This window comes from Nicotiana tabacum, chromosome 11 (assembly GCF_000715075.1).
Source record: "Nicotiana tabacum cultivar K326 chromosome 11, ASM71507v2, whole genome shotgun sequence".
Classification (NCBI taxonomy): Eukaryota; Viridiplantae; Streptophyta; class Magnoliopsida; order Solanales; family Solanaceae; genus Nicotiana; species Nicotiana tabacum.
The window spans coordinates 138,715,482-138,740,198 of NC_134090.1; the positions used below are offsets into that span (position 1 = coordinate 138,715,482).

At 37.4% G+C, this 24,717-nt stretch overlaps 1 protein-coding gene across 5 annotated transcripts; it reads right to left on the reverse strand.

The window, feature by feature from the left end:
• Positions 1 to 7,132: 7,132 nt before the first annotated feature.
• On the reverse strand, positions 7,133 to 14,792 carry LOC107819429 (cytochrome c oxidase assembly protein COX11, mitochondrial). Of its 5 annotated transcripts, XM_075225498.1 has the most exons (10): positions 14,657 to 14,738; positions 13,637 to 13,974; positions 12,572 to 13,002; positions 12,347 to 12,479; positions 11,839 to 12,205; positions 11,708 to 11,760; positions 11,117 to 11,189; positions 10,897 to 11,001; positions 7,638 to 7,718; positions 7,133 to 7,539 (listed from the first exon to the last, which is right to left on the reverse strand). In XM_075225498.1, exons 4-10 carry the CDS (start codon positions 12,427 to 12,429, stop codon positions 7,438 to 7,440), a joined length of 864 nt encoding a protein of 287 aa, XP_075081599.1. In that variant the 5' UTR covers positions 12,430 to 12,479; positions 12,572 to 13,002; positions 13,637 to 13,974; positions 14,657 to 14,738; the 3' UTR covers positions 7,133 to 7,437. The 5 variants fall into 5 exon arrangements, with proteins under 5 accessions (XP_075081599.1, XP_016501023.1, XP_075081598.1 ...); XM_016645537.2 differs by lacking the exon at positions 13,637 to 13,974 and having other exon boundaries at positions 12,568 to 13,002; positions 14,657 to 14,743; XM_075225497.1 differs by lacking the exon at positions 12,572 to 13,002 and having other exon boundaries at positions 13,915 to 13,974.
• Positions 14,793 to 24,717: the final 9,925 nt, after the last annotated feature.

Here is a 24,717-nt window from a genome sequence, read left to right on the forward strand (position 1 = left end):
TCTAACAATACATAAACACATGAAACAAATTGAAGAAATAGTTGATTAAATTTCAATTTGAATCTAACAAACATCAAACTAACAAATTCTTACCTAAACAATAAAACAATCATGAAATAAACATGAAAACAAATTAATTAATTTACCATTTGAAATCTGAAAATTAAAATCAACAAAACACATGAACAAACTAGAAAATTATTTCAAACGATAGACAAACCAAACAAGAATTAAATCATTTATCGATTTTGGATCCGAAAAATACCAAACAAAATATGGACGATAAATGAGATTCAAAACCAACTAACCGGAAATGAAACGACGAACAACGATTGTAAACAAATCTGTCCGGGCCTCGACTCAACGAAAGACCTTCGAACCTTTGACGATTCGAAGAAGATGAAGCAATGGCAAAATAGAAGAACCTGCTGCGACGATCAGCAGAAGCATTCCGTCAAACACCTGCTGCGACAAGCAGCAGCAACACGACGTCGAGAAGCAGCATGAAGCAGATGGGGTGCGTTTGGCTTGCTTGTACGAAGAAGATGAAAGCAACAACAACATCGGCGAGGCAAAACGCAACACCGGAGGTTTGTTTGGACGAAGCTTCTGCTTCAGCAGTAGCGGCTGGGGACGGAGAAGGTCGACGCGATGGCAGTCATAGCTGCCTGTGTCGATGAGGCAGAAGCTGGACGAGGCAGCAACGTTTGGTTGTAGCAGATGAACTCGACGATGGCTGTTTTAAGCAGTCCTTCGAAGCGGACGCAGCTTGACGCAGCAGACATTTTCGTTGGTGCCGAAGAAAGATGAGGAAGCAGCGGGCAGTCCATGGACGAGCTGGAAGGAGGGATCGTTTACAGTGGGGTTTCCACCATGGGAGGGCAGCTATGGCGATGGTGGTTGACGACGAAGACGTAGCAAGGTGGTGGTGGATGTCGCGGGTTTGAAGATGGTGAAGGAGAAGAAACAGACGGACATGGGTTCGAGGCCAGCCATGGACGAGCTGCCATGGATGTGTGTGTGAGAAAACTTGGAGAAGATGGAGAGAAAGAAAGGGGGGGGGGCGGATCTTCTTTAGGTTTTTTAGGGTTTTTGGTTTGTTTTTTTCTGTTTTTTTTTTGTTTTGTAAAAAATGAAAGACAAAGGGGGTTTGGGTCTTTTGGGTTATGGACTGGGTCGACCCAGTTCGAAATGGACTGGGTCGTAAGGAAGATTGGGCCATTTTTGGGCCTGTGGCTTGAAATTGAAGAAGAGGCCTAATTCCGACTTTCTTTATATTTTCGCTCTCTTTTCTTCTTTTATTTTTTCTAGAACTAAATTATAAAAATACTTAAACTATTATTAAGAACTAAATTAAGTTATAAAAGCGCAAATTAACTCCCAATAACAATTAATGCACAATTAAGTATTAATTAAGCATAAAATTGTATATTTGGTCATTAAATGCTAAAAATGCAAACGATGCCTATTTTTGTAATTTTTTAATTTTTGTAAAACAAATTTAATTACTAACAATTGTAGAATTAAATCCTACATGCAAATGCGACATATTTTTGTTATTTTTTATTAATTTAACAAATAAACAAACACAGACAAATACAAATAATTATCCAAAATATCACAAAATCTCACAAAATTTCACACCAAGAAAAATCATTTTATTTTTGAAATTTTTGGGAGTAATTCTCATATAGGGCAAAAATCACGTGCTTACACCTGCTAGTATAAAACCAGTTGGTCATAAATGGGTTTTTGTGTGAAAAAGGAATGATAAAAATGAAGTTGAAAGATACAAAGCTCGCTTTGTTGCACAAGGATTCTCACAACAACCTGGAATCGATTTTGATGAAACATATTCACCTGTTATGGACGCCATAACATTTCGATATCTCATCAGTTTAGCACTATATGAAAAGCTTGAAATACATCTAATGGATGTAGTTACAACTTATCTGTACGGTTCACTTGATAATGAAATTTATATGAAAATCCCTGAAAGATTTAAAATGCCTGAAGCAAAATCTCAGGAAATATATTAAATCAGATTACAAAGATCTTTGTACGGTTTAAAGCAATCTGGGCGCATGTGGTATAATCGCCTTAGTGAATATTTGCTGAAAGAAGGTTACATAAATGATGTTATTTGTCCATGTATTTTTATAAAGAAAATGACATCAGAATTTGTTATACTTGCTGTTTATGTTGATGACATAAATCTTGTTGGAACTCCAGAAGAGCTCCAAAAGGCAATTGAATATCTTAAGAAAGAATTTGAGATGAAAGATCTTGGAAAGACAAAACTTTGTCTTGGTCTGCAAATTGAGCATTTAGCAGACGGGATCTTTATCCATCAATCTGCCTATACAGAAAGGGTCTTAAAACACTTTTACATGGACAAAGCGTACCCATTGAGTACACCAATGGTTGTTCGATCACTTGAAGTGAATAAGGATTTGTTCCGACCTCCAGAAGAGGACGAGGAACTCCTTGGTCCCGAAGTACCCTATCTCAGTGCAATTGGTGCACTAATGTATCTTGCTAATGCTACAAGGCCTGACATAGCATTTTCTGTTAATTTACTAGCAAGATATAGTTCTTCTCCTACACGGAGACATTGGAACGGGATTAAACATATATTGCGATATTTAAAGAGAACTCTTGATATGGGTTTGTTTTATGCTAACAAAGATAGTGCAGACCTTGTTGGTTATGCAGATGCAGGTTATTTATCTGATCCCCATAAAGCTCGATCTCAAACTGGCTACGTATTTACATATGGAGGTACTATCATATCATGGCGCTCCACAAAGCAATCTATTGTTGCTACTTCTTCAAATCACGCTGAGATAATAGCTATTCATGAAGCAAGTAGGGAATGCGTATGGTTGAGATCAATAATTCATTTTATTCGAGAAAAATGTGGTTTGGAATGTGAGAAAAGACCCACAATTTTATACGAAGACAATGCTGCATGCATAGCCCAATTGAAGAGAGGATTTATAAAAGGAGATAGAACGAAGCACATTTCACCAAAATTATTCTACACACACGATCTTCAGAAAAATGGTGACATTGATGTGCAACAAATCCGTTCAAGTGATAATCCAGCAGATTTATTCACTAAATCTTTGCCAACTTCAACTTTTGAGAAGATGGTATACAAGATTGGAATGCGGAGACTCAAATATTTGAAACAAGGTTTTCATCAGGGGAGTAAAATACGCGATGCACTCTTTTTCCCTTACTAAGGTTTTTTTCCCATGGGGTTTTCCTTATAAGGTTTTTAACGAGGCACCTAGCAATGCGTATTACTAAATATGTGTACTCTTTTTCCTTCACTAGGATTTTTTTCCCACGTGGTTTTTCCTAGTGAGGTTTTAATGAGACACATTATCTTTTAATGAACATCCAAGAGGGAGTGTTATAAATATATTATATTATGGATGTTCATTTAGTGCTCTGTTGTAAATAATCTTCCTGAAGAAGCTTATCCATATGGGACTCCACCGTAAATATGTTTATCCATTTAGTACTCTATTGGAAATAAGCTTCCTGAAGAAGCTTATCACTTTGGTACCCGGTTATGGATAAACATTACCCTAGGTAGAAGATTATCCATACTGGGTATAATAAGCTTATCCATTCAGTACTCCGTTATGGATAAACATTGCTCTCAGTAGAAGATTATCCATATCTGGTATAGTAGCAACTTACACAGCAGCTTGCAGTAGCAGCTTACACAGCAGCTTGTAATAGCAGCTTACACAGCAGCTTGCGTAGCAGCTTACACAGCAGCTTCCTTTCTTCTATAAATAGAAGAGATTTCAGTTCATTATGTAAATCAATTTGAATTCGAATAATATATCAGTTTCTCTATACTTGTCTTTACTTTACGGTCTTTATTTTATAACAATATTCACTTTTCCCCGAAATTTTTTCACTTTCTTTCAGAATTCGTGAGCGTTTGGACATAAGAATTGTAAAAAATTTTAAAAAAGTGAAAAAAAAATTCAAATGAAAATGGTATTTGAAAATTAGAGTTGTATTTGGACATGAATATAATTTTGGGTTGTTTTTGAAGTTTTGTTAGTAATCTGAGTGAAAATTTTGAAAAATTACTTTTTGGAGTTTTTCAAATCTTCAAAAAATTTCAAAATGCATCTTCAAGTGAAAATTGGAAATTTTATGACCAAACGTTGATTTCGAAAAAAGTGAATTTTTTTTCAAAAAAACTAAAAAAAAAATATTTATGTCCAAATGGGCTATTAGTGTTTGGCCATGAAATTTTTAATTTCACTTAAAGATGGATTTCAGAACTTTTCAAAAATTTGAAAAACTCTAAAAAACTGTTTTACAAAATTTTCACTTCAAATCACTCACAAAAATTCAAAAACAATCCAAAATTATATTCATGTCCAAACACAACTCTAGTTTTCAAATACCATTTTCACTTAATTTTTTTTCCCCAAAAGTTTACAACTCTTATGTCCAAACGCCCACTAATTATCCGATATCCAATTTCTCCATGATTTTTTTAGGGGTAAACTAGTCCTCAATATAAGAATTTAGGAAAGCACATATCTAACAATTTTTCAACAAATCTTTTTCTAAGAAAAATTCTAACGATATAATACAAGTATTAAAATTAGTTTTATGAATGATCATTCTAACTTTCACTTTTATTGCACTAAAATATTTTTTATACGGAAAGATCACTCAACTTGAGTACTTGACGTAAGACACACACGATTATGCTTGGAGTCATGTCATTGTGAGGGTGAGTGTGTCTAATCTTATTATTGGATTTGTATTTACAACACTACAGTTCCTAAGGAACTTATTCGCATTTTTCTTGTTTTACTTATGGAAATGGGTCCACCACTGGGATATGTTTAAGACGAGATCTCATTCACTTTTCACTAGAGATAATCTTGTGGTATATAGTACAAGTTCATGTATCAATTAGATATTTCTGGATGTGTGACATATGTTTGACAATTAAGTGAGCTCACTCTTTTTTTTTTTTGGGACCAAGTAAGCTCACTTGATTGCTACAGGTAGAGGTACAGTACGTATTTAAACATTTTGATACGGTATTTTCGGTATTTGATTTTTTAAAATGCTATACCCAATGGTGGATTTATGTATCACATTTGGGGGCTTAAGCACCCATTGACTTTGACAAAGAGTATGTGTAGTTATATTAAAAATTTAACCAAATGGATATAAACAAGGCAGCAAGCACCCAAGTAATGAGAAGTTTGATGGGTGCTTTAGTAAGGAAAGGTGCCGGAAGTTTATGAAAGTGGGGCAACGATCGTTGGATCTCACTTCTAACATGTCCTTTTTAATACAGTAGGTATTTTCCCTATATTATCAAGATTCAAGCTTCTTTCTTTTGCCCCAACTAGGTCTATTTTTTAATTCTTTCCACTAGCCATTATTTTGACACAAATTCTACTTATTTTTTCATTTTTTTGTTGATTTTTGTTTTATGTTCTTTTTTAATTTTTTTTTTTATCTAATTCAGTATAACAACAAAAGAAAAAGAAAATCTACTTAAAAGGGGACTTCAAACTCATCCCTTTTGAAGACGAACCAGTCTCCTAGAACAGAAATCCATCAATCTCTTTTTCTCGCTAGTTGGCCTTAATCATCATAGTTTCATGATGTCTATAATATTAATACTATGAGTTTTTTCACTATTTTTTTCATCGTGTTCAAATAATTATGCACTTATACGAAGTGATTTGTAGTACTTTATGTCAAAAAAGTTAAGCACTCACGAATTTAAAATTCTGGATCTACCACTAGCTATACCAATACCGTACCTAATTAAATTCGGTAAGGTTCGATTTTTCTCCTTTCGATTTCGGTTTATTCGATTCGCTAACTTCGGTTTATTCGGTTTGAATATTAACTAGTGTATAGAGTTATGGACAGTAATATTCTTAATTAAAGTGCTCGAAAGCACAAAACTAAAAATATTTGTTGATAAAAGTTTTGTCCAAAACCAACAAATACCAACCCAGAAAGAGAAAACTGTACATAAAAGAATAAATTTGATCATTAGAAATGTCTTGTTACTTGCTTAGAGTTAATTGATGAATTTAGAGAATAAATAAAAGTAAAATTTTAGATTTTTTATATTTATGTTATAACTGATAATATGTGTATTTTGTAATATAATATATATTTCGGTGCAGTATCAGTATTTGAGTATTTTATTTTAAAATACCAAATACCATACCTAATACTAATTTTGTTAAAAACTTAAACCAAATACCATACCGCATACCAAATACCAAAATTTTCGATTTCGGTATTTACCAAATTATGCATAGCCCTAGCTACAGGCTGTAATAATTAAAACTAGAGCTTCAAGTGCAAAAGCAGGCAATTATATTATAAACTTTAAGTGTCTCTCTTTTAAAATCAAATAAATTTTACTACCTACACCAAGATGGTGTTTACTATACATATAATGGTAGACAAATGAAAGTGAAGAAGTCCTAAATAATCGACTTGTTTGCCACGCGGACAATCACGAAATCTCCCCTCTTTGCCCTTTGGTTACATAAAAAAAGATAAAACTTTTTTTAGATTGAACCAATTTGATGAATCACTCTTATAGATTGACTAATAGTGTTAGTTCACCTCAAATTAGTGTTAGTTGACGAAAATTACTTCGAAAATAAATAAAATTTGTCTAGGATATTACCTCTGTTCGATGACTTGACGATCAAAACAAATTTGGATAGAACTAATAACCGGGTTTTAAAGGAGCCATTAAGCTTATGTTTTCAATCATAAGAGGCAGAGTGTACTAGGAACTACTTTTTTGACTGATTGGCTGAACATATAATAGAACTGATAGATCAATGTTGGCAAAGGCCATTGTTGGTTCTTTTTTACTCTGATACAATGTTGATTCTGTTTGGCTTTATATAATTTGGTCTACTAATATGAATTCTTTGTTTATGAAATAGGACAAGACTATTTTGCATATCTTGACTGAACGAAATTGCTTCACGTATCAATTTACCAAAACAGGTTGCATCACTAATGGAATAATTCAGAATATTTTGCGTTGCGAATCCTCTTCATCTACTTTTACAGGATTGGAGAGCAGTGGATAAACATGCTTTTCTTGTATATAATAACCATTGAAATTGATAAGATCTATCATCCGACAACAGAGAAAGGCAAATAAATATCACTACAAACAGAAGGTTACAATTGCTGCAGCCAGTCAAAACAAATTCTGGTGTTTTTCATCTTTATTGTATAAGAAAGAATGTAAAATGATTTTCTTGGTCCATCGAAAAACACAAATTGCAGCTGAAATAATGTTTATCACTATTCTTTCCTTTATCAATTCCTGTAGTAATTACATCTCCAGTTACCGTCCCCAGGCACGGGCGAGAAGCAGCTTCTTTAATTGTCAGATACCTTAAAAAATGTGTATGATAGGATTATATTGTTGATGCCATCCATTTTGGGGTCGGTTTCAAACTCAGGATCAATGTAAAAGAAAACCTACAAATGCAAGTTGATTATTTGTTAAATGGTAGGAACTAGGAACACAGGGATTGAAGTAATAATCTTCAGGCAATGAAAGCTGATAGGTTACTTACAGGCATGTCAATCTGCTCCCCGGGAAGCAATTTCTGTTCCTCAAAGCAAAAACACTGAATTTTATTGAAATACACAGCAGCCTGAAGAGAGAGATTATGTTTCCCATTAGAAACTTTGATGTAAGTGCCTATATGGATACATAGTACTGCCCTGCAACTAATCGAAAAAATAATACTTCATTGCACCATGTCGCACTAAAGAAAATCAAACAGTATTATGCCAACGTGTAGTGGAAGCAACTAGATTTAAATAAACTCCTTTCTAAAATAGCTTAAACACTTTGCAAACAGCGAGTTGATTGTTAAAATGAAATTACAGAAAAGTAAGTGACATTACATTCCTCCTTAGACGTACAACCAAAACCAAAAGGATTTTCCATATAGCCATATACTGACTAGAAAAGGAGATATCATGAGACTAAAACCTAGACTGAAGAGTAGGTTAAAGGAAGTATAGGCACCTTAATGATCAAGGTCTTTTATTGTTGGAGATATTATTAAATAAAGAAATGTTCCTTATCATAAAAATAATTAAGCAAAGAAACGTTTATTTTCTCTAATAGCGTAAGCTTTTAAATGAGGTGGTCACTATTGCATGATATCAAAGCAGGCAAGACGTCCTGCATTCAAAGTTCACTGCCATCCAAAAACCAAAACGAATTTTCATGTGCTTGGCCAAATAGGAAAGAATAAGGCTCACTTTTGAGGCAGCAGAAGATACAATTAAGTAAAGAAAAGTGTACCCGCTATAGTAGCATAAAGTTTTTAGATGAGGTGGTCAAACAATTCGATTTTACTATATAATACATCTACATAATGTTAAAGAATACGTCAATATTTACCATTCTCCACAAACAAAAAAAAAGGTGAAGTTAAAGAATACAATGATGAGCCTTCACAAGTTTACTTATCTGTTTCAATTCCGAACTGGAACTTCCAGCAATAAGAGCTTCAGCATATTCCTTCAGCTCTTTAGTTAGCTAATTCGAACGAATCACACTCTTCACTAAAAAAAATAGCTAAAGGTCTTTGTTTTTTTCACCTTAAGGAGATAAAGCTCCAGGGCATGACGGTTTTAATATGGCCTTTTCTCAGAAGTGTTGGCATATATTAAGGGAGGACATCTTCAAAACTTTGGCGAAAGTTTACCATGAAGAAAAAATTGGAGAAAAGCTCTAATGCTACATTTATTACTCTAATCCCTGAGAAGAAAGGAGCTGTGGAAAGTGGAAACCAAGAATTTCAGACCTATTAGCTTGTTGGGCAGCATATATAAAATTATCTATAAAGCGCTCACTGAAAGATCAAAGCTGGTTATCCGGAAACTTGTGACTAGCAACCAAATGCATTCATCAAAGGAAGTTGCTGCTGACGCAGTGTTGGTTGGTAGTGGTCGCCAATGAATGCCTTGACCATTACCAAAAAAAATAGGGGTAATTTGAAAGTCAGATATGGAAAAAGCTTTTACCAGTGTAAACTGGGATTTCTTATTCAGGCTGTTAGAATTTGGAGCTAAATGGATAAATTGGTTAAGGTACTGTATTACAACTGTTAGAATTTCTGTTATCATCAATGGTGCACCTAACGGTTTCTTCCCTACTCAGAAGGGTTTGAGCCATGGAGACCCATTGTTGCCATGTTTTTTTATACTTGCCATGGAAAAATTTAGCTTAACGCTAAAAAAGGCTGCTGAATTAAAATGGTTAGAGGGTTTCATTATTGAAGACAAGAATGGTTGTAAAATGGGGGTGTCTCATATCCTTTATGCTAATGACAAATTTGTGATGTGTAAGGCAGATCAAAGTCAACTTCTGCATCGTAAATCAATTCTCTTGCTTTCGAAGCCATATCTGGACTACATGTGAATCGGGGAAAGAACAGTATTTTTTGTCAATGCTGAGCATGTCGTTCAGAAGCTGGCTGCTATCTTAGGTTGCGAGGTTGAAGCATTTCCTTCTACATATCTTGGCATGCCATTGGGTTCTAGATATAAAGATGCCAATGTATGGCAAAGTGAGAGAAAAATGCGAAGGAATCTTGCACCTTGGAAAAAACAAAAAATCTCCTTTGGTGGCAGGTTGACTTTAATCAACAGTGTGCTGGATGGTATTCCCTCATACATGATGTCCCTGTTTCCCATGCCTACAAGTATGGTCAGGCAGCTAGATAGGCTAAGAAGAAATTTCTTGTGGGATTGTAATCAAGAAAAAAGAAATTTCACCTGGCGAACTGGGAAACTGTTATGACTGACAAGAAATATGGAGGCTTGGGGGTCAAAATATAAAGCTGCAAAAAGAGTGTGTTCCCTAAATGGCATTGGTAAGACCTATGCCAACAACATGCCTTCTGCTACCTAATGAGTGAATGTGAAAATTAAGTATGGTCCTACTGGGGTGACTATGCTATGAAGATAAGGCACATCACCGTTTTGTTGCCATTTTTGCTAATCTATCCAGAATAATGTGATTTGATACAAGGATAGAACTACAAAATATATAACATTCGACTGCCAACGTAAGGGTAGAAAAACGGTATATACTGTTTCAAAGAGGGTGGCGACATGGGATCTCATCCTTCACTTCAATGGTGGAGACAGGACTTTTACTAGAGGGAGTCAAAATATAAAGAAGTAAATGTACAAGGAAGCCAAGGGAAGTCAATGTGTGTATATATATATATATATATACATACATAAAAAAATGTACCTAGTTACACAAATGTAATTTTCCGGCGAAGGGGTGTCAACTCTTAGGACAAAGATTCACTTCCCACTTTCAGGTAGCTACTTAGTTTGGCCATGCAGGATTCTGTCCTAGTAGCCATATGCTCCTCTTTTTTCTTTTTTTCTTTTCTTTTTTTCTGGGGGGGGGGGGGTATGTTAATTATGGTATGGTTGAAACCCTCATGTTGGTAAATGCTTTTGAACGGAGGGTGTACATCAATGAACGTTCACTCTCAAACTACGACATTATAGCTCAATACTTTTTTTTTAGACAAAAAGTTCGTTATGTCTTATAATATGTTCTTTTGAGAGTAGACTCGGAACTAGAAGACTAGTCTAATAGAAAACTATCACTATGACAAGTATCCAAAGTTTTGAGACGTTTCAAAGAGAAGAACAATGAATTACAATAATAGGCGAAGGGACTAAGGAGTTCTATCTTCACGTTCACATAGTCTGCCTCAAGTTTGCATTGGATGGTAGAGAACAAGGAGGGGGTGGGAAAAATACGTTGACATCTATTATATAAAGATATACCTTCATTGGGGTTACGTTGTATGTAGATACGCCTGTAATAGGAGTCGAGCTTCGATTTTCAGCAGTGTAAAAGGCAAGAGCGCTCTCTCCTGGTTTTACTCTTACCTGCATCATAGGGCAAGGAGAAGGACATCAAGTGGAACATAGGAAGCATGCTAAACCATAAGTACGTTGACTAACTATTTATGAACGTAACACATGCCTATAACATAAAAGGCACCTCTCGCTGTGTTGGAATAAACTTCCAAGGCATTCCATCTGCTACATCAGCATTGAACTGTACAGCAATCTCCCTAGTGCCATATACAAGAGTTAGATACAAAATGTGATATAGAACAACAAAAAAGAATCTTCCTTTAAAAATATACCACATTGGAAATGCCATTGCCCATAAGAGTGAAAATTTGACCACAAAGGAAAAGATAAATAGAGATTAGGAACTCGATTACTTCTATAAGGATATTGGTCGCACAACTGTGTGCATGAGATGCAAAAGAGAAAAAGACACTGCACCGATCTGGTGTTTCAACTTTAAGAAACCACAGAGCCTAGAATGAATAGACTGCACTTTTCTAGTTGAAAGTTGGAATACATGAAAAGATGGCAAACAGCTATGGAACTGTTATCCGACAATTTTACAGGTTCTATGTAGCATTTTCTTCAAGAAACACCAGTGTTTTTCTATATTCATCATCTATTAGGCATGTTGCCATAAAGAACTATGGAGGAGAAAACTTTCAAACGTTTTCAACCAAAAATAGTTGCAAATTACAATAACAAGGATCATCAATCAAGCAACATATGAAAATACCTGGACGTAGCTCTTCCATCTTTTGCATGCCGTGCAATCTTTTCTTCGACACTCTGTCAGGTGGTAATTTTCATCACTTTAAGAGGACTCCGACATCCTACCTACAACCAGATCAATGAAAAATAACTTACCTCCCGACGTTGAACTGTACCTCCATATCCCGTGGCTTGGCAGAATCTCCTGTACAGAGGAACTGCAGCATAACTAGCCCCCACCATAGCAAAAACTAAGCCCGTCAAGTAAAAGAGCATCTTTTTTGATTTCTTCTCTGTTGCAGTAGCTTGAGTTGCATAATGATGACGAAGATTCAACATTGGCCAAGACCTTACTGTACTCTGCCCTCTCAAGAAGGACAGCCTTTCACAGTTATGAAGTGTAGATTTGTTAAGTTCACACCTTGATGTGAAACCTCGATATCGAAGGCCAAAGAGTTGTCCATGTCTGATGTCAATTGCCCCAAAGTTTCTATCTTTTGACACTACAATTTCAAGATAGTCCCTGAATAAAAGAACACATTAAGCAACATGGGACACACTCAACCAACATTTTTGAACTCATTGCTACACAAATATAACATCCATATACACCATTACAGAAAAAAGAACAATTGAGTGAAAAACGAAATAGCCCATTAATCACCTGGATGTGGAAAGTGGATAACGACAAGTCCTGTTTGAAGAAAGGAAAAGATTCACTCTTCCAGAAAGCCTAGAAAGTGACATCTTCCTTGAAATTGGAAGCTACCCCGTAATCAAAACACAACCAATGGCATCTGTAAGAAGATATTACACCCCAATTAATAGAACAGCATTACTCTGTTGCTTTGCAGCTGAATACATTACACAAAATGACATAGTTACCTACACTTTCACACAGAAAATGACGTCTTTGAAAAGCAGGGCACGCATTAGACCACATAATACTCATAAAAAGACTTCTCACTCATTTACATAGCTCATAATGCAGGAAAAGAGCTAACATTGCACCTTCTTCAGCTTATTACTCATAATTTCTAGGCCAAATAAAGCCTTCACTTTACACAAAAATTGAAAATGAAACACGACCAGAAAGACAACTGGGACAAGAAAATTAGATAAATATTTAGAGTCCATATAGATAAAAGAAAGAAAACAGAATCAGACAGACAATAATAAGTAAAAATTTCATCTCAAATGAGTGAAAGATTTGCATTCTTAATGCAGCTGATAAAGTTGAATTGTGAGCATCCACTAGGGGCACACTCCGCCATAGGTTCTTGCATGGTTCCACAAGCTTCTCTCTAGTGGAATCTTCTCCTATTCAATCAGAGGGCAACACTATTCAGCCTACCCAAATTAGTCTAAAAAGTAGCCTTGGACACCCAAAAAAGAAAAGAAAAAAACATGTCTTAGATCAAACAAAGCTTTGTGGTTCTAACAAGCTACTGCTACATCCATTTCATAAGGAATTGATCAACTTTTATCAACACCTTCCAGGAGATGGCTATGCCAAACAAGCTTTGATTTTGGAAAAATACCATCATTATGGAAATATACACATAGAAGAATTATGTCAATCTGTTGAAAGATGGTATGCTACAAGTAAATACTTGAAACAAGAAATGAATCTTAATCTTAGGATGACTGACCCTTTTATTCCAGATCATACAGCGTCTTACTCAAGAGCTCATGTAAAAGAATTGTGTTAGACTGTTACAATATTTACCATCTGTCATTATGAAATTCCTAACACAAAACTTCCAGCAATCCCATCAATTTTGACCAAAACCATTTTTTTGGCATTATCCTATGTTCGGATATCTTATTGCTCATACAAAGGAGATATGTGTGCCTTCATTTTTATTTTTTATTTTTATGAGGATGGAGTCCGGGCTAGCTTACGCGCACCTCAATTCCACCAAGTACCTGCTCCTCCCACTAGCCCAAATACCTGGCAACTCTACCCACCAAGGCTTGGGCAGATGGGAAGATATAACCTAATGTTATTCTGCTTCCACTGGATTTGAACCTGAAACTTCATGGTTCTCTTCCCGCTTCATTGACCCGTAGCCACACCCTCGGGTGCAGATATGTGTGCCTTCTTATTGGCGATAAGAGAAAGTACAGTAACCGGAAAGTTCTTCATTCAAACAAGGAACATATAATTCTCACGAGGCTTTTGAATTTTTTCAATAGGTAAAAGCAGCTGATTCTAAGGGATCAGCTTACTTCAAATATGCAGTAGGTGGTGCATAGAATGGAAGATACGCCGCAATACATCTCCAGGTACTGAAAGGACAAAACTGACCTACTTAGAAAGACAGCAAAGTCCAGAAAAAGGCACAAAATCCACAAAATAAATTGAACAATACACTAAATCCATATAGGTCCAAATTCAAATCCTAGCAGAGGCAAAACAGATTACATGACTTCTTCCCATCTGCCTAAGCCTTGGTGTGCAGAATTACCCTGTGGGTTGTACCTGTGCTGGGGGAGGTAGTAGGTTTCCGGTGAAATAGTCAAAGGTGCGCGCAAAGCTGGTTCGGACACCATGAAAAAGAAATCTATACAGGGTAGAAACTGAAATAATAAGCTTGAGCTAACTCATTTATTCATAAGATCGCCTGAATTTATCACTTAATGAGCAATAGCAGTCCTTCCAGCAACGGTGAGCAAACTGAACTTCAAGATATTCTGCTCCTATGATGAACCGTGAGCTCTTTCTGATGCAAAAATTATATGGTTCTGTTTCAAAAATCTCCCTATAACATGTTAAGCACTTTCTTTTTTTTCCTCCAAAATTACCTATTATTACTAATATTAAGAGGAATCACAATCACAGATTTTTTATCACATGAGAAGCAAGTAATAGTGCAAAAATGAACTTGTAAAAACTGAGAAAGAAACCCAATTAAAATTCGTAGATTAGGATTAAAAAAATAAATGGAAATGGGGGTTTAGGGAAACTTACTACAAAGCTTTGCCTGAAGAAAGAGTTGGGTGAGGTGATTACAGAGAACTGAAGGAGATGAGTATATTTTGCAGACGAAGGGAATCTGGAGGCTCAGTAGACCAGACGATACTTGGGCTTGTGCAAGTCCACAGGCCCAATTTCAGAAAAATCATTTTGTTTTCTGCTGATTTTTTTTCTTTGAAGAATTAATTCGAATTTTACCACAGAGTAAGAAATTCAGAAGTTTATTGGGAAGGAGAAAGTTTTCGAGATAAATTATTTACGTCAACTTCATCTACTACTTGTGGTTTTTTTTGGTGCATTTCGGTTTCGAACAAAATAAACGCTTAAAATTTGTGAAACTAATTATACGAACTAGTCAGTTGATTGCCCGATTACTTATGTTAAACTTGTTTAGTTGTGTTATATATTCTTAATAAATTTTAGTTGCTTACTTTAGTGGGAGCTAGGGACGTACAAAGAAAAACGATAAATCAGACTAAATTAATAATCCGAGTCAAATCGGAAAAAAAAAATCGGATTGTGGTTTGATTTGATTTTGAGAAAAAAAAAACGACCATAATTGGTTTGATTTGGTATTTAACTAAAAAAAGTCAAACCGAAACTAAACCAACCCGACATTAAATTTACACAATTTAAAAAAATATTTTATACATATAAATATTTCGTGTAATATAATTTATAAATATTTCTTAAACTTATTCACAGTTTTATCCATTAACGTATTATTTAAAGTGGGACTTAATATTCTTGAATAGTCCAATAAATTTATAGCCCATAAAGGTAGTAAGTCAAATAAAGTTCAAAACAATATTAATATTAATTAAGCCTGTTAAGCCGGGCTGGCTCGTTCACAGCTCGGTCCAACCCGATTCAGCCCAGTACTATAGGGGGTGGAGACGGGTTGGGGAGGGTTGGGCGGGGAGCCGGGCTTGAACGAACAAAATTTGGTAACTGGTGTCCCGGAACCCAGTAAGCCCGGTTACCCGTTACCGAGTTTATACTAGGCTACAGCTTGATCCAGCCCGGTTACCGTTGCAAAAATTATTATTTTTTAATTTCTGGACCATTGCCAACGGTCAAATTCAACAAAGACCATTGAGCAACGGTTATTTTTTGCAAAAATGGCCATTTCGGCCTACCCCCTTAAGAAAATAGCTCCACACCCCTAATAATTGATAAATTACAATTTTAACCTTTTAAAAACTATAAATAGCCTCCCTTCTTCTTCATTTTTCCTCACAATTTACTCTCTTACTATTCTAGTTCTCTCTTGATAATATTGATTATTGCTCTTAAATTCTCAATTACTTATTATTTCAAGTTTCATCAAATATTTACTTTAGTCACTACAAATTTATAATTATCAAATATCAAGTATTCAAGTAAAGTGTGGTATCAATATTCAATATCATCAAATATCAAGTATCAGTCTATCAACTGAAGTTTGATATCAAATTTAGTGCGGCATCCGGAATCCCGATACACTCGTTCCATCTCTTTCTCTTCTTTGGTGTATATTTTTAGAGCAGCCAAAAAAACGTGTACTAGTAGGGGTGGTAGTAGTAAAAGTAAAACATCTAAAAAATCAAGAGGTAGTGCTGGTTCTTCTAGTAGCTTTATACATATTTATGAAAGTTCACCTGATAATTATGGTATAGATGGTAATTTAGATGATATTCAATAACCTGACAATCTTGAAACACTACCAGCTAAACCTGGTAATGCTAGTCAAACTCAAAATACTAGGGGTCGAGGTCGTGGTCATACAGGTAGGCCTCCCCTCCCCATTAAGAGGAATCGAAGATTAAGAAGTAAGTGTTGGAATTTTCTTGAAAGACTAGAAGAAGATAAAAATGATGTAAGATGTCAAATTTGTAAGGAAGTTTATAAACATGAGACCGGAGGTAAGGGAGGAGGAACGGGTCAACTTCGTAGGTACATGGTAGATAACCACTAATGAGGAATCATCAGCACCCCTATTGCATGGGGTGCTGATGAGGAAGGTGGGCAACAAAAACTTAACCCCGGTACTAGCGGTTTAATGAGTAAATACGATATAGTAAAAAATGATTGTTTTAGGTTGTTTACCTTTTAGTTTTGCTGCTTTACCATATCTTGTTACGTATATTCAAAGAATTTATAACCGTTTGTTTAAAGGTATTCCTAGAAGTACTTGTAGAGCTGATATCTTTTGGCTTTTTGGACAATATCATACCTATATCCGTTATTTGTTCGTCAGTCTTTCTTGTAGAGTTTCACTTACTTCTGATATTAGTCGTGCTGTAAATAAAAATGATTATTTGACTGTTACATGTCATTAGATAGATGATAATTTTTGTATACAAAAATGTATTATTGCTTTTAAATATGATGAAGATCAAAGTCATATTAGTGCATTTATAAGTAATACTATCCATGAAGTTGCTATATTTTATAATCTTGCAAAAAAAAATTTGGGTATGTCATTTGATAATGCTTCTAACAACAATGTTACTGTTACAACCTTAAATTTCATCTACGCCACCACTTCCTGAAATATTTCATGTTAGATGTGCATGTCATATTTATAATTTAATTATGAAGCGTGACCTTGAATTATTTAGAGATGAGATCACTTTAGTTAGAAGAGTTGTTGATGTAATTCAAGGAAATAATAGAAGTGCTAAATCAAATGCATTTAAGGAAAAATATGTACAATATGGACTAAAACCAAGACTCCTGCCTGAAGAAATAGTTATGTCACGACCCCGGTTCGCCATCTGTGAACCATCGTGATGGCACCTAGTCTCTACGACTAGGTAAACCTAATTTGCGTAAGAAAACCAAAATTTGCGGAAGTAAAATAATTTTTAATAGAAATAAAGTAGTAACAGTGTTTAAATGTGCCGCTCGGCTTACACCATGTTTAACTCTCAATACCAATACATAAATCCAAGACCCGAAAACCCATGAATCACAAGCTAAGATCAATACTACATAGCTCTAACTCCGGAATGTCTAATAAGAACAGAAAAATATAGAAGAGCTAAATACTACATGAAAAACATGCGCAGAAGAGGCATGAGTACACCACAGCGGTACTCAGTAAGTGCCAAGTCTAACCTCGGTTGGGTAGTAAAGAGGAAGGTCACGACTCTACTGAGATTAAATAAATATAAAGATGACAGGATAAGATAAACAGTATAATTGAGAATCTACAGTAGGAATCTATATAGGATAATAAGAGTATAATAACAGAAACAGAGATGAAAGCAAACCACAAGGAAGTACCACTCATAACAAGGATGATAACCGGGATCTCTTGGTATCCCGAGGATCTCTTGGTATCCTCAATATATGCTAGGGATCTCTCGGTATCCCGAGGATCTCTTGGTATCCTCAATATACGTGACATGGATCTCTTGGTATCCCGCACCTCAGTTCAGATCATAAATATGTACATGAGATCTCCTGGGATGCTGTCCCTTAGTCCCAAAGTAAAAACACACACAACATCAATATAAGAATACCCAATTAAGCTAAATTTCGTACCAAGTAAACAGTTAATTCTAGCCTAACATGCTTCACGTAATGCAATTAAGGCAGTTTAAGCAAATAGGCAATTAAGTCAACTAAACATGCTTTTCTAAACTAGCAACAAGCTAAATTCGCAAGTAGAATAAAACAGGAAAAAGAACTCAATTGAAATACTTAAGGAAAACCCGGATTTTCAACAATTAGCTCAAGTACACGCTCGTCACCTCACGTACAAGGCATTTCAATTATCAAATATATCATATCCTAAGGGAAAGGTCCTCCACACAAGGTTAGACAAGCCACTTACCTCGAATCGGCTCAAAAATCAATCCGAAACCACGCTCTTGCCACGAGTACACAACTCCAAATGGCCCAAATCTATTCAGTTTAATTTCATAATGTAAACAACACTTCAAGTAACTAATTCTACAATCAAATTCTAAGCTAATACACGAAATTAGGTAAAATAACCAAAACGCCCCTTGGGCCCACGTCTTGGAATCAGGTAAAATTTATAGTTTCAGAATTCTCACACTCTTACGAGTCTAACTATATCAAAATTATCCCAATCTGATGTCAAATCCCCAATCAAAACTCAATTTCTTGGTCTAAGAACTTTTCCCTAATTTCCAGTAAAATTTCAAAATTAAAGGATGAATTTAAGTGTAGATTCATGGGAATTAGTCTAAACCGAGTAGGATTCACTTTCCCAAATCGCCCAGGTGAAAATCTCTTCAAAAATCGCAATCTCCCGAGCTCCCAAGTCCAAAATATGAATTATGGCTCAAACCCTCGATTTTGGGTTATAAAAATCTGCCCAGGTGTTTCCTTCTTCGCGAACGCGGTCAAACCTCCGCGTTCACGAAGCACAAATTTACATTGACCATTTTTCCTTCTTCGCGAACGCGTCCCCTTCTTCGCGAATGCGAAGGCTCTGCTCCCAGCCAATCGCGAACGCGACCCCCCATCTCTCGAACGCATAGATCAAGACCCCAGCCCTTCGCGAACGTGGGACCTCCCTCGTGAACGCGAAGGACAAACCTTCAGCTCCACGTCCTATCCCTTCGCGAACGCGATGGCCAGTCGCAAAAGCGAAGAACAAGTGGTCTGCAACACACCAGCAGTTTTTCTGCAACTTCAAACATCAAGAAATGGTCTAGTTAACCACCCGAAACTCACCCGAGTCCCCCGGGACCTCAACCAAACATACCAACATATCCTATAACCTCATGCGAACTTGTTCCAACCTTCAGAACGCACAAAACAACATCAAAATACCTATTTCTCATCGGATTCAAGCCTAAAAATTTCAAAAACTCTAAAAATACGCTTTCGATAAAAAATTCTATCAAACCTCGTCCGAATGACCTAAAATTTTGCACACACGTCACATTCAACACTACGGAGCTATTCCAACTTCCAGAATTTCATTCCGACCCTCGGATCAAAATCTTGCTATCCAACCGGAGACTTTAAAAATTCAACTTTTGGTATTTCAAGCCTAAATTAGCTGCGGACCTCCAAAACACAATCCGAACACACCCCTAAGCCCAAAATCACCCAACGAAGCTAACGGAACCATCGGATTTCCATTCCGAGGCCGTCTTCACACTTTTCGACTATGGTCAACTCTCCAACACTTAAGCTCTCATTTAGGGACTAAGTGTCCCAAAACTCTCCGAAACTCAAAACCGAACATCCCGACAAATAAAATTAGCAGAAATAAACTTGGGTAAAGCAGTTAATAGGGGATCGGGGCATAAATTCTTAAGACGACCGGCCGGGTTGTCACATCCTCCTACACTTAAACATTCGTTCGTCCTCGAACGAGCATAAAGACATACCTGAAGTAGTGAAAAGATAAGGGTAACAACTGCGCATATCCTGCTCGGTCTTCCAGGTCGCCTCCTCGACCGGCTGGCCCCGCCACTGAACCTTTACCGAAGCAATGTTCTTTGACCTCAACTTTCTAACTTGCCTGTCCAATATTGCCACTATCTCCTCAACATAGGATAGATCCTTGTCCAACTGGACTAAACTAAAATCCAACACGTGCGACGGATCACCGTGATACATCCGGAGCATCGAAACATGAAATACCGAATGAACTCCGGCCAAGCTGGGAGGTAAGGCAAGCTCATAAGCAACCACCCCAACACGCCTCAATATCTTAAAAGGGCCAATAAATATCGGACTCAACTTTTATCTCTTCCCGAATCTCATAACGCCCTTCATAGGCATGACCCAAAGTAGAACCCGCTCTCCAACCATATAGGAAATATCATGAACCTTTCGGTCCGCGTAACTCTTCTATCTGGACTGGGCTGTGCGGAGTCTATCCTGAATCACCTTAACCTTCTCCAACGCATCCTGAACTAAGTCTGTGCCCAATAATCTAGCCTCATCCAGCTCAAACCAACCCAACAGGGATCTACACCGCCTCCCATATAAAGCCTCATATGGTGCCATCTGAATGGTGGACTGATAGTTGTTGTTATAAGCAAACTCCGCCAATGGCAAGAACTGATCCCAAGACCCTCCAAACTCAATCATACACGCACGGAACATATACTCAAGAATCTGAATAGTGCGCTCGGACTGTCCGTCCGTCTAAGGATGAAATGTTGTACTCAACTCCACCCGAGTACCCCAATTCATGCTGAACGGCCCTCCAGAACCGTGATGTGAACTGAGTACCTCTTTCTGAAATGATGGACACTGGAATACCATGCAATCGAACAATCTCCCAGATATAAATCTCCGCCAACCGCTCCGAGGAATAAGTAGTACACACAGGAATAAAGTAAGCGGACTTGGTCAGCCGATCTACAATCACCCAAATAGCATCGAACTTTATCAAAGTCTGTGGGAGCCCAACTACAAAGTCCATGGTGATCCGCTCCCACTTCCACTCCGGAATCTCTATCTGCTGAAGTAACCCACCCGGTCTCTGGTGCCCATACTTCACCCGCTGACAGTTAAGGCACTGAGCTACGAATCCAACTATATCTTTCTTCATCTGCCTCCACTAATAGTGATGTCTCAAATCCTAATACACCTTTGCAGCACCCAGATGAATAGAATACCGCGAGCTATGGTCCTCCTCCAGAATCAACTCCCGAAGCCCATCAATATTAGGTACACAAATCCGACCCTGCATCCTCAATACCCCATCATCACCAATAGTCACATATCTGGCATCACTATGCTGAACCTTGTCCTTGAGGACAAGCAAATAAGGGTCATCATACTACCGCTCCCTGATACAATCAAATAAGGAAGACCATCGCCATAGGCCTCTCCGATACTGGTAAATATGCCAAGCTCCCCAAACTCTCCGCCCGACGACTCAAGGCATCAGCCACTACATTGGCCTTGCCCGGGTGATATAAAATAGTGATATCATAGTCCTTCAGCAACTCTAACCATCTCCTCTGGCGCAAATTTAGATCATTTTACTTGAACAGGTGCTGTAAGCTCCGATGGTCAGTATAAATCTCACAAGGAACCCTGTAAATAATGGCGCCAAATCTTCAGGGCGTGAACAATGGCAGCTAACTCAAGGTCGTGAATAGGGTAGTTCTTCTCATGTATCTTCAACTGTCTGGACGTGTAGGCAATCACCCTACTGTCCTGCATCAACACCGCTCCGAGGCCAACCCTCGAGGCATCACAATAGACCGTATAAGACCCCAAACCTGTAGGCAATATCAAAATTGGGATTGTGGTCAAAGTTGTCTTGAGCTTCTGAAAGCTTGCCTCACACTCCTCCGTCCACTAGAGCGGAGCACCCTTTTGGGTCAGTCTAGTCATAGGGGCTGCAATCGATGAAAATCCCTCAACAAAACGACGGTAGTAACCCGCGAAGCCAAGGAAACTGCGGATCTCTGTAGTTGAGGATGGTCTGGGCAAACTCTGCACGGCCTCTATCTTCTTCGGATCCAACTGAATACCCTCATTCGATACCATGTGGCCTAGGAATGCCACTGAATCCAATCAAAACTCACATTTCGAGAACTTAGCATATAACTTCTTCTCTCTTAGAGTCTGAAGCACAGTCCTCAGGTGCTTCTCATGATCTTCCCGATTCCAGGAATACACCAAAATATCATCAATAAAGATAATAACGAACGAGTCAAGATAAGGCCGGAACACACTATGCATTAAATGCATAAAGGCTGTTGGGGCATTGGTCAGCCCAAATGACATAACAAGGAACTCATAATGACCATACCGAGTCCTGAAAGCAGTCTTTGGGATATTTGGCTCCTGAATCTTCAACTGATAGTAACCTGAGCGCAAATCAATCTTAGAAAACACCTGTGCACCCTGAAGCTGGTCAAACAAATCATTAATACGAGGCAAAGGATAACGGTTCTTCACTATAACCTTGTTCAACTGGCGATAATCAATGCACATACGCATGGAACTATCCTTTTTCTTCACAAACAAGACATGAGCACCCCAAGGTGATACACTGGGCCGAATAAAACCCTTATTAAGCAATTCCTGTAACTGATACTTCAACTCCTTCAACTCAGGAGGAGCCATACAATACTGGGGAATAGAAATGGGCTGAGTGCCCGACAACAGATCAATGCCAAAATCAATATCTCTATCAGGCGGCATCCCTGGAAGATCAGCTGGAAACACATCGGGAAAATCCTGTACTACTGGGACTGAATCAACTGAAGGGGTATCAATACTGACATCTCTCACATAAGCTAAATATGCATCACACCCCTTCTCAATTATACACTGAGTTTTAAGAAAAAAAATAACTCTACTGGGAGTGTGATTTAAAGTACCCCTCCACTCAATACGCGATACACCTGGCCATAGCCAGTGTCACGGTTTTGGCGTGACAATCAAGAATAACATAATGGGGAGACAACCAGTCCATGCCCAAGATAATATCAAAATCTACCATGCTAAGCAACAATAAATCGGCTTTGGTCTCAAAACCACTAAGAGCAACCAAACACGACCGATAGACGCGGTCCACAACAAGTGAATCTCCCACAAGAGTAGAAACATAAACAGGGGAACTCAAAGAATCCCGAGATACACCCAAATGTGGAGCAAAATAAAAAGACACATAAGAGTAAGTAGAGCCTGGATCGAATGGAACCGATGCATCTCTGTGGCAAACCAATATAATACCTGTGATGACAGAATCGGAGGCAACGACCTCGGTACGGGCAGGAAGGGCATAATATCTGGTCTGGCCTCCCCCTCTAGGGCAACCTCTACCTCCCTGACCTCCACCTCTAGCTGGCTGAGCAGGTGGGGTAGCAACTGGAGCTGTAATCATAGTTTGAGAACTCTGCGGGACACGCTGTGGCTGAGAAGTCTGTGGAGGTGCACTCCTCCCAAGTCTAGGGCAATTGTTGATACCCAATTTTTTCCTGTATATTTTTATATGCAAAATACTTTCAAAATAGTAGGTATATGTATATATAAGTATGTACCAAGGTTTACTATTTTTCTCTTAATTTTTATAGATTTTTAAATATATTTATTGCCCTATTTTATTAAGAAATACCCAATAATTATCCCCAAAATTATCATTTTGGGTGATTCACTTATTGGATTCTAATATTTATATTAAAATATAGTTGGCATAATTTTATATATTTTTACAAATTTGTTTAGCATTTTTAAAGCTAAACTGCGCATAATTGCGATATTAGCCTATTTTAAGATTTAATTATTTTCATAATTATAAAATTGACTCCAATATTTTTAATTTGATAATTACGTATTATTAATCATTTTAGTACCTTTAATTTATTTCCAAAAATTATTTTACTATTTTTTATAAAACAAATATGGAAAAAATGGCTATTTAAATGTTAGCCCCGTTTATTTCAATTTTAGCCTTATTTGAACCTCCAATTGAACCCAATTTTAAACCCAATTATCCTGACCCAATCCATGTTTGAACCGACCCAAACCTAACCCTATTAAATCGCCCCACCTACTCAATTAATCCAGGCCGTTGATCAAAATGATCAACGGCCACCAAATACCTTTCCTTTTAATCCTGACCTACCCCCTAACCCTAACCATTTCACAACCCCATCCACCTCTGAAACCCTGCACTCTCTCAAACTCTCTCGAGTCTTCTCAGAACCCTAGCCGCCTCTCACCGCTTCTACCCTGAAAGCCACCGGAATCCATGGCTTCTGGGGCTATGAGAGTCTTATACCTACCTTATGTTGCTCTTACACGCCTGATCTCTGAAGATTCAAGTCCTGGCCTCGAAGGTTTGCACCCAGACCTCTGCCAATTCAAGGTTCCAGAGTCATCGTCGGCCTTGCTCCGGCGTACCATGGTGTTTTGAGCCTGGTTCTGACCTCTCCGACTCAGATCAGTGACCTTTTCAAAGCCTTTCTCATTTCTATGGTTCTTCTGAAACCCTAACCCTTCGAGGTTTTCTCCGATCTCTTTAAATCGTTGTGTATCTGTGCTCTCTTTGAGTTTTCAAATGATCTCCCTAACTTTTCTTTCGAAAATTACTTTTCAAAGTCTTTCTT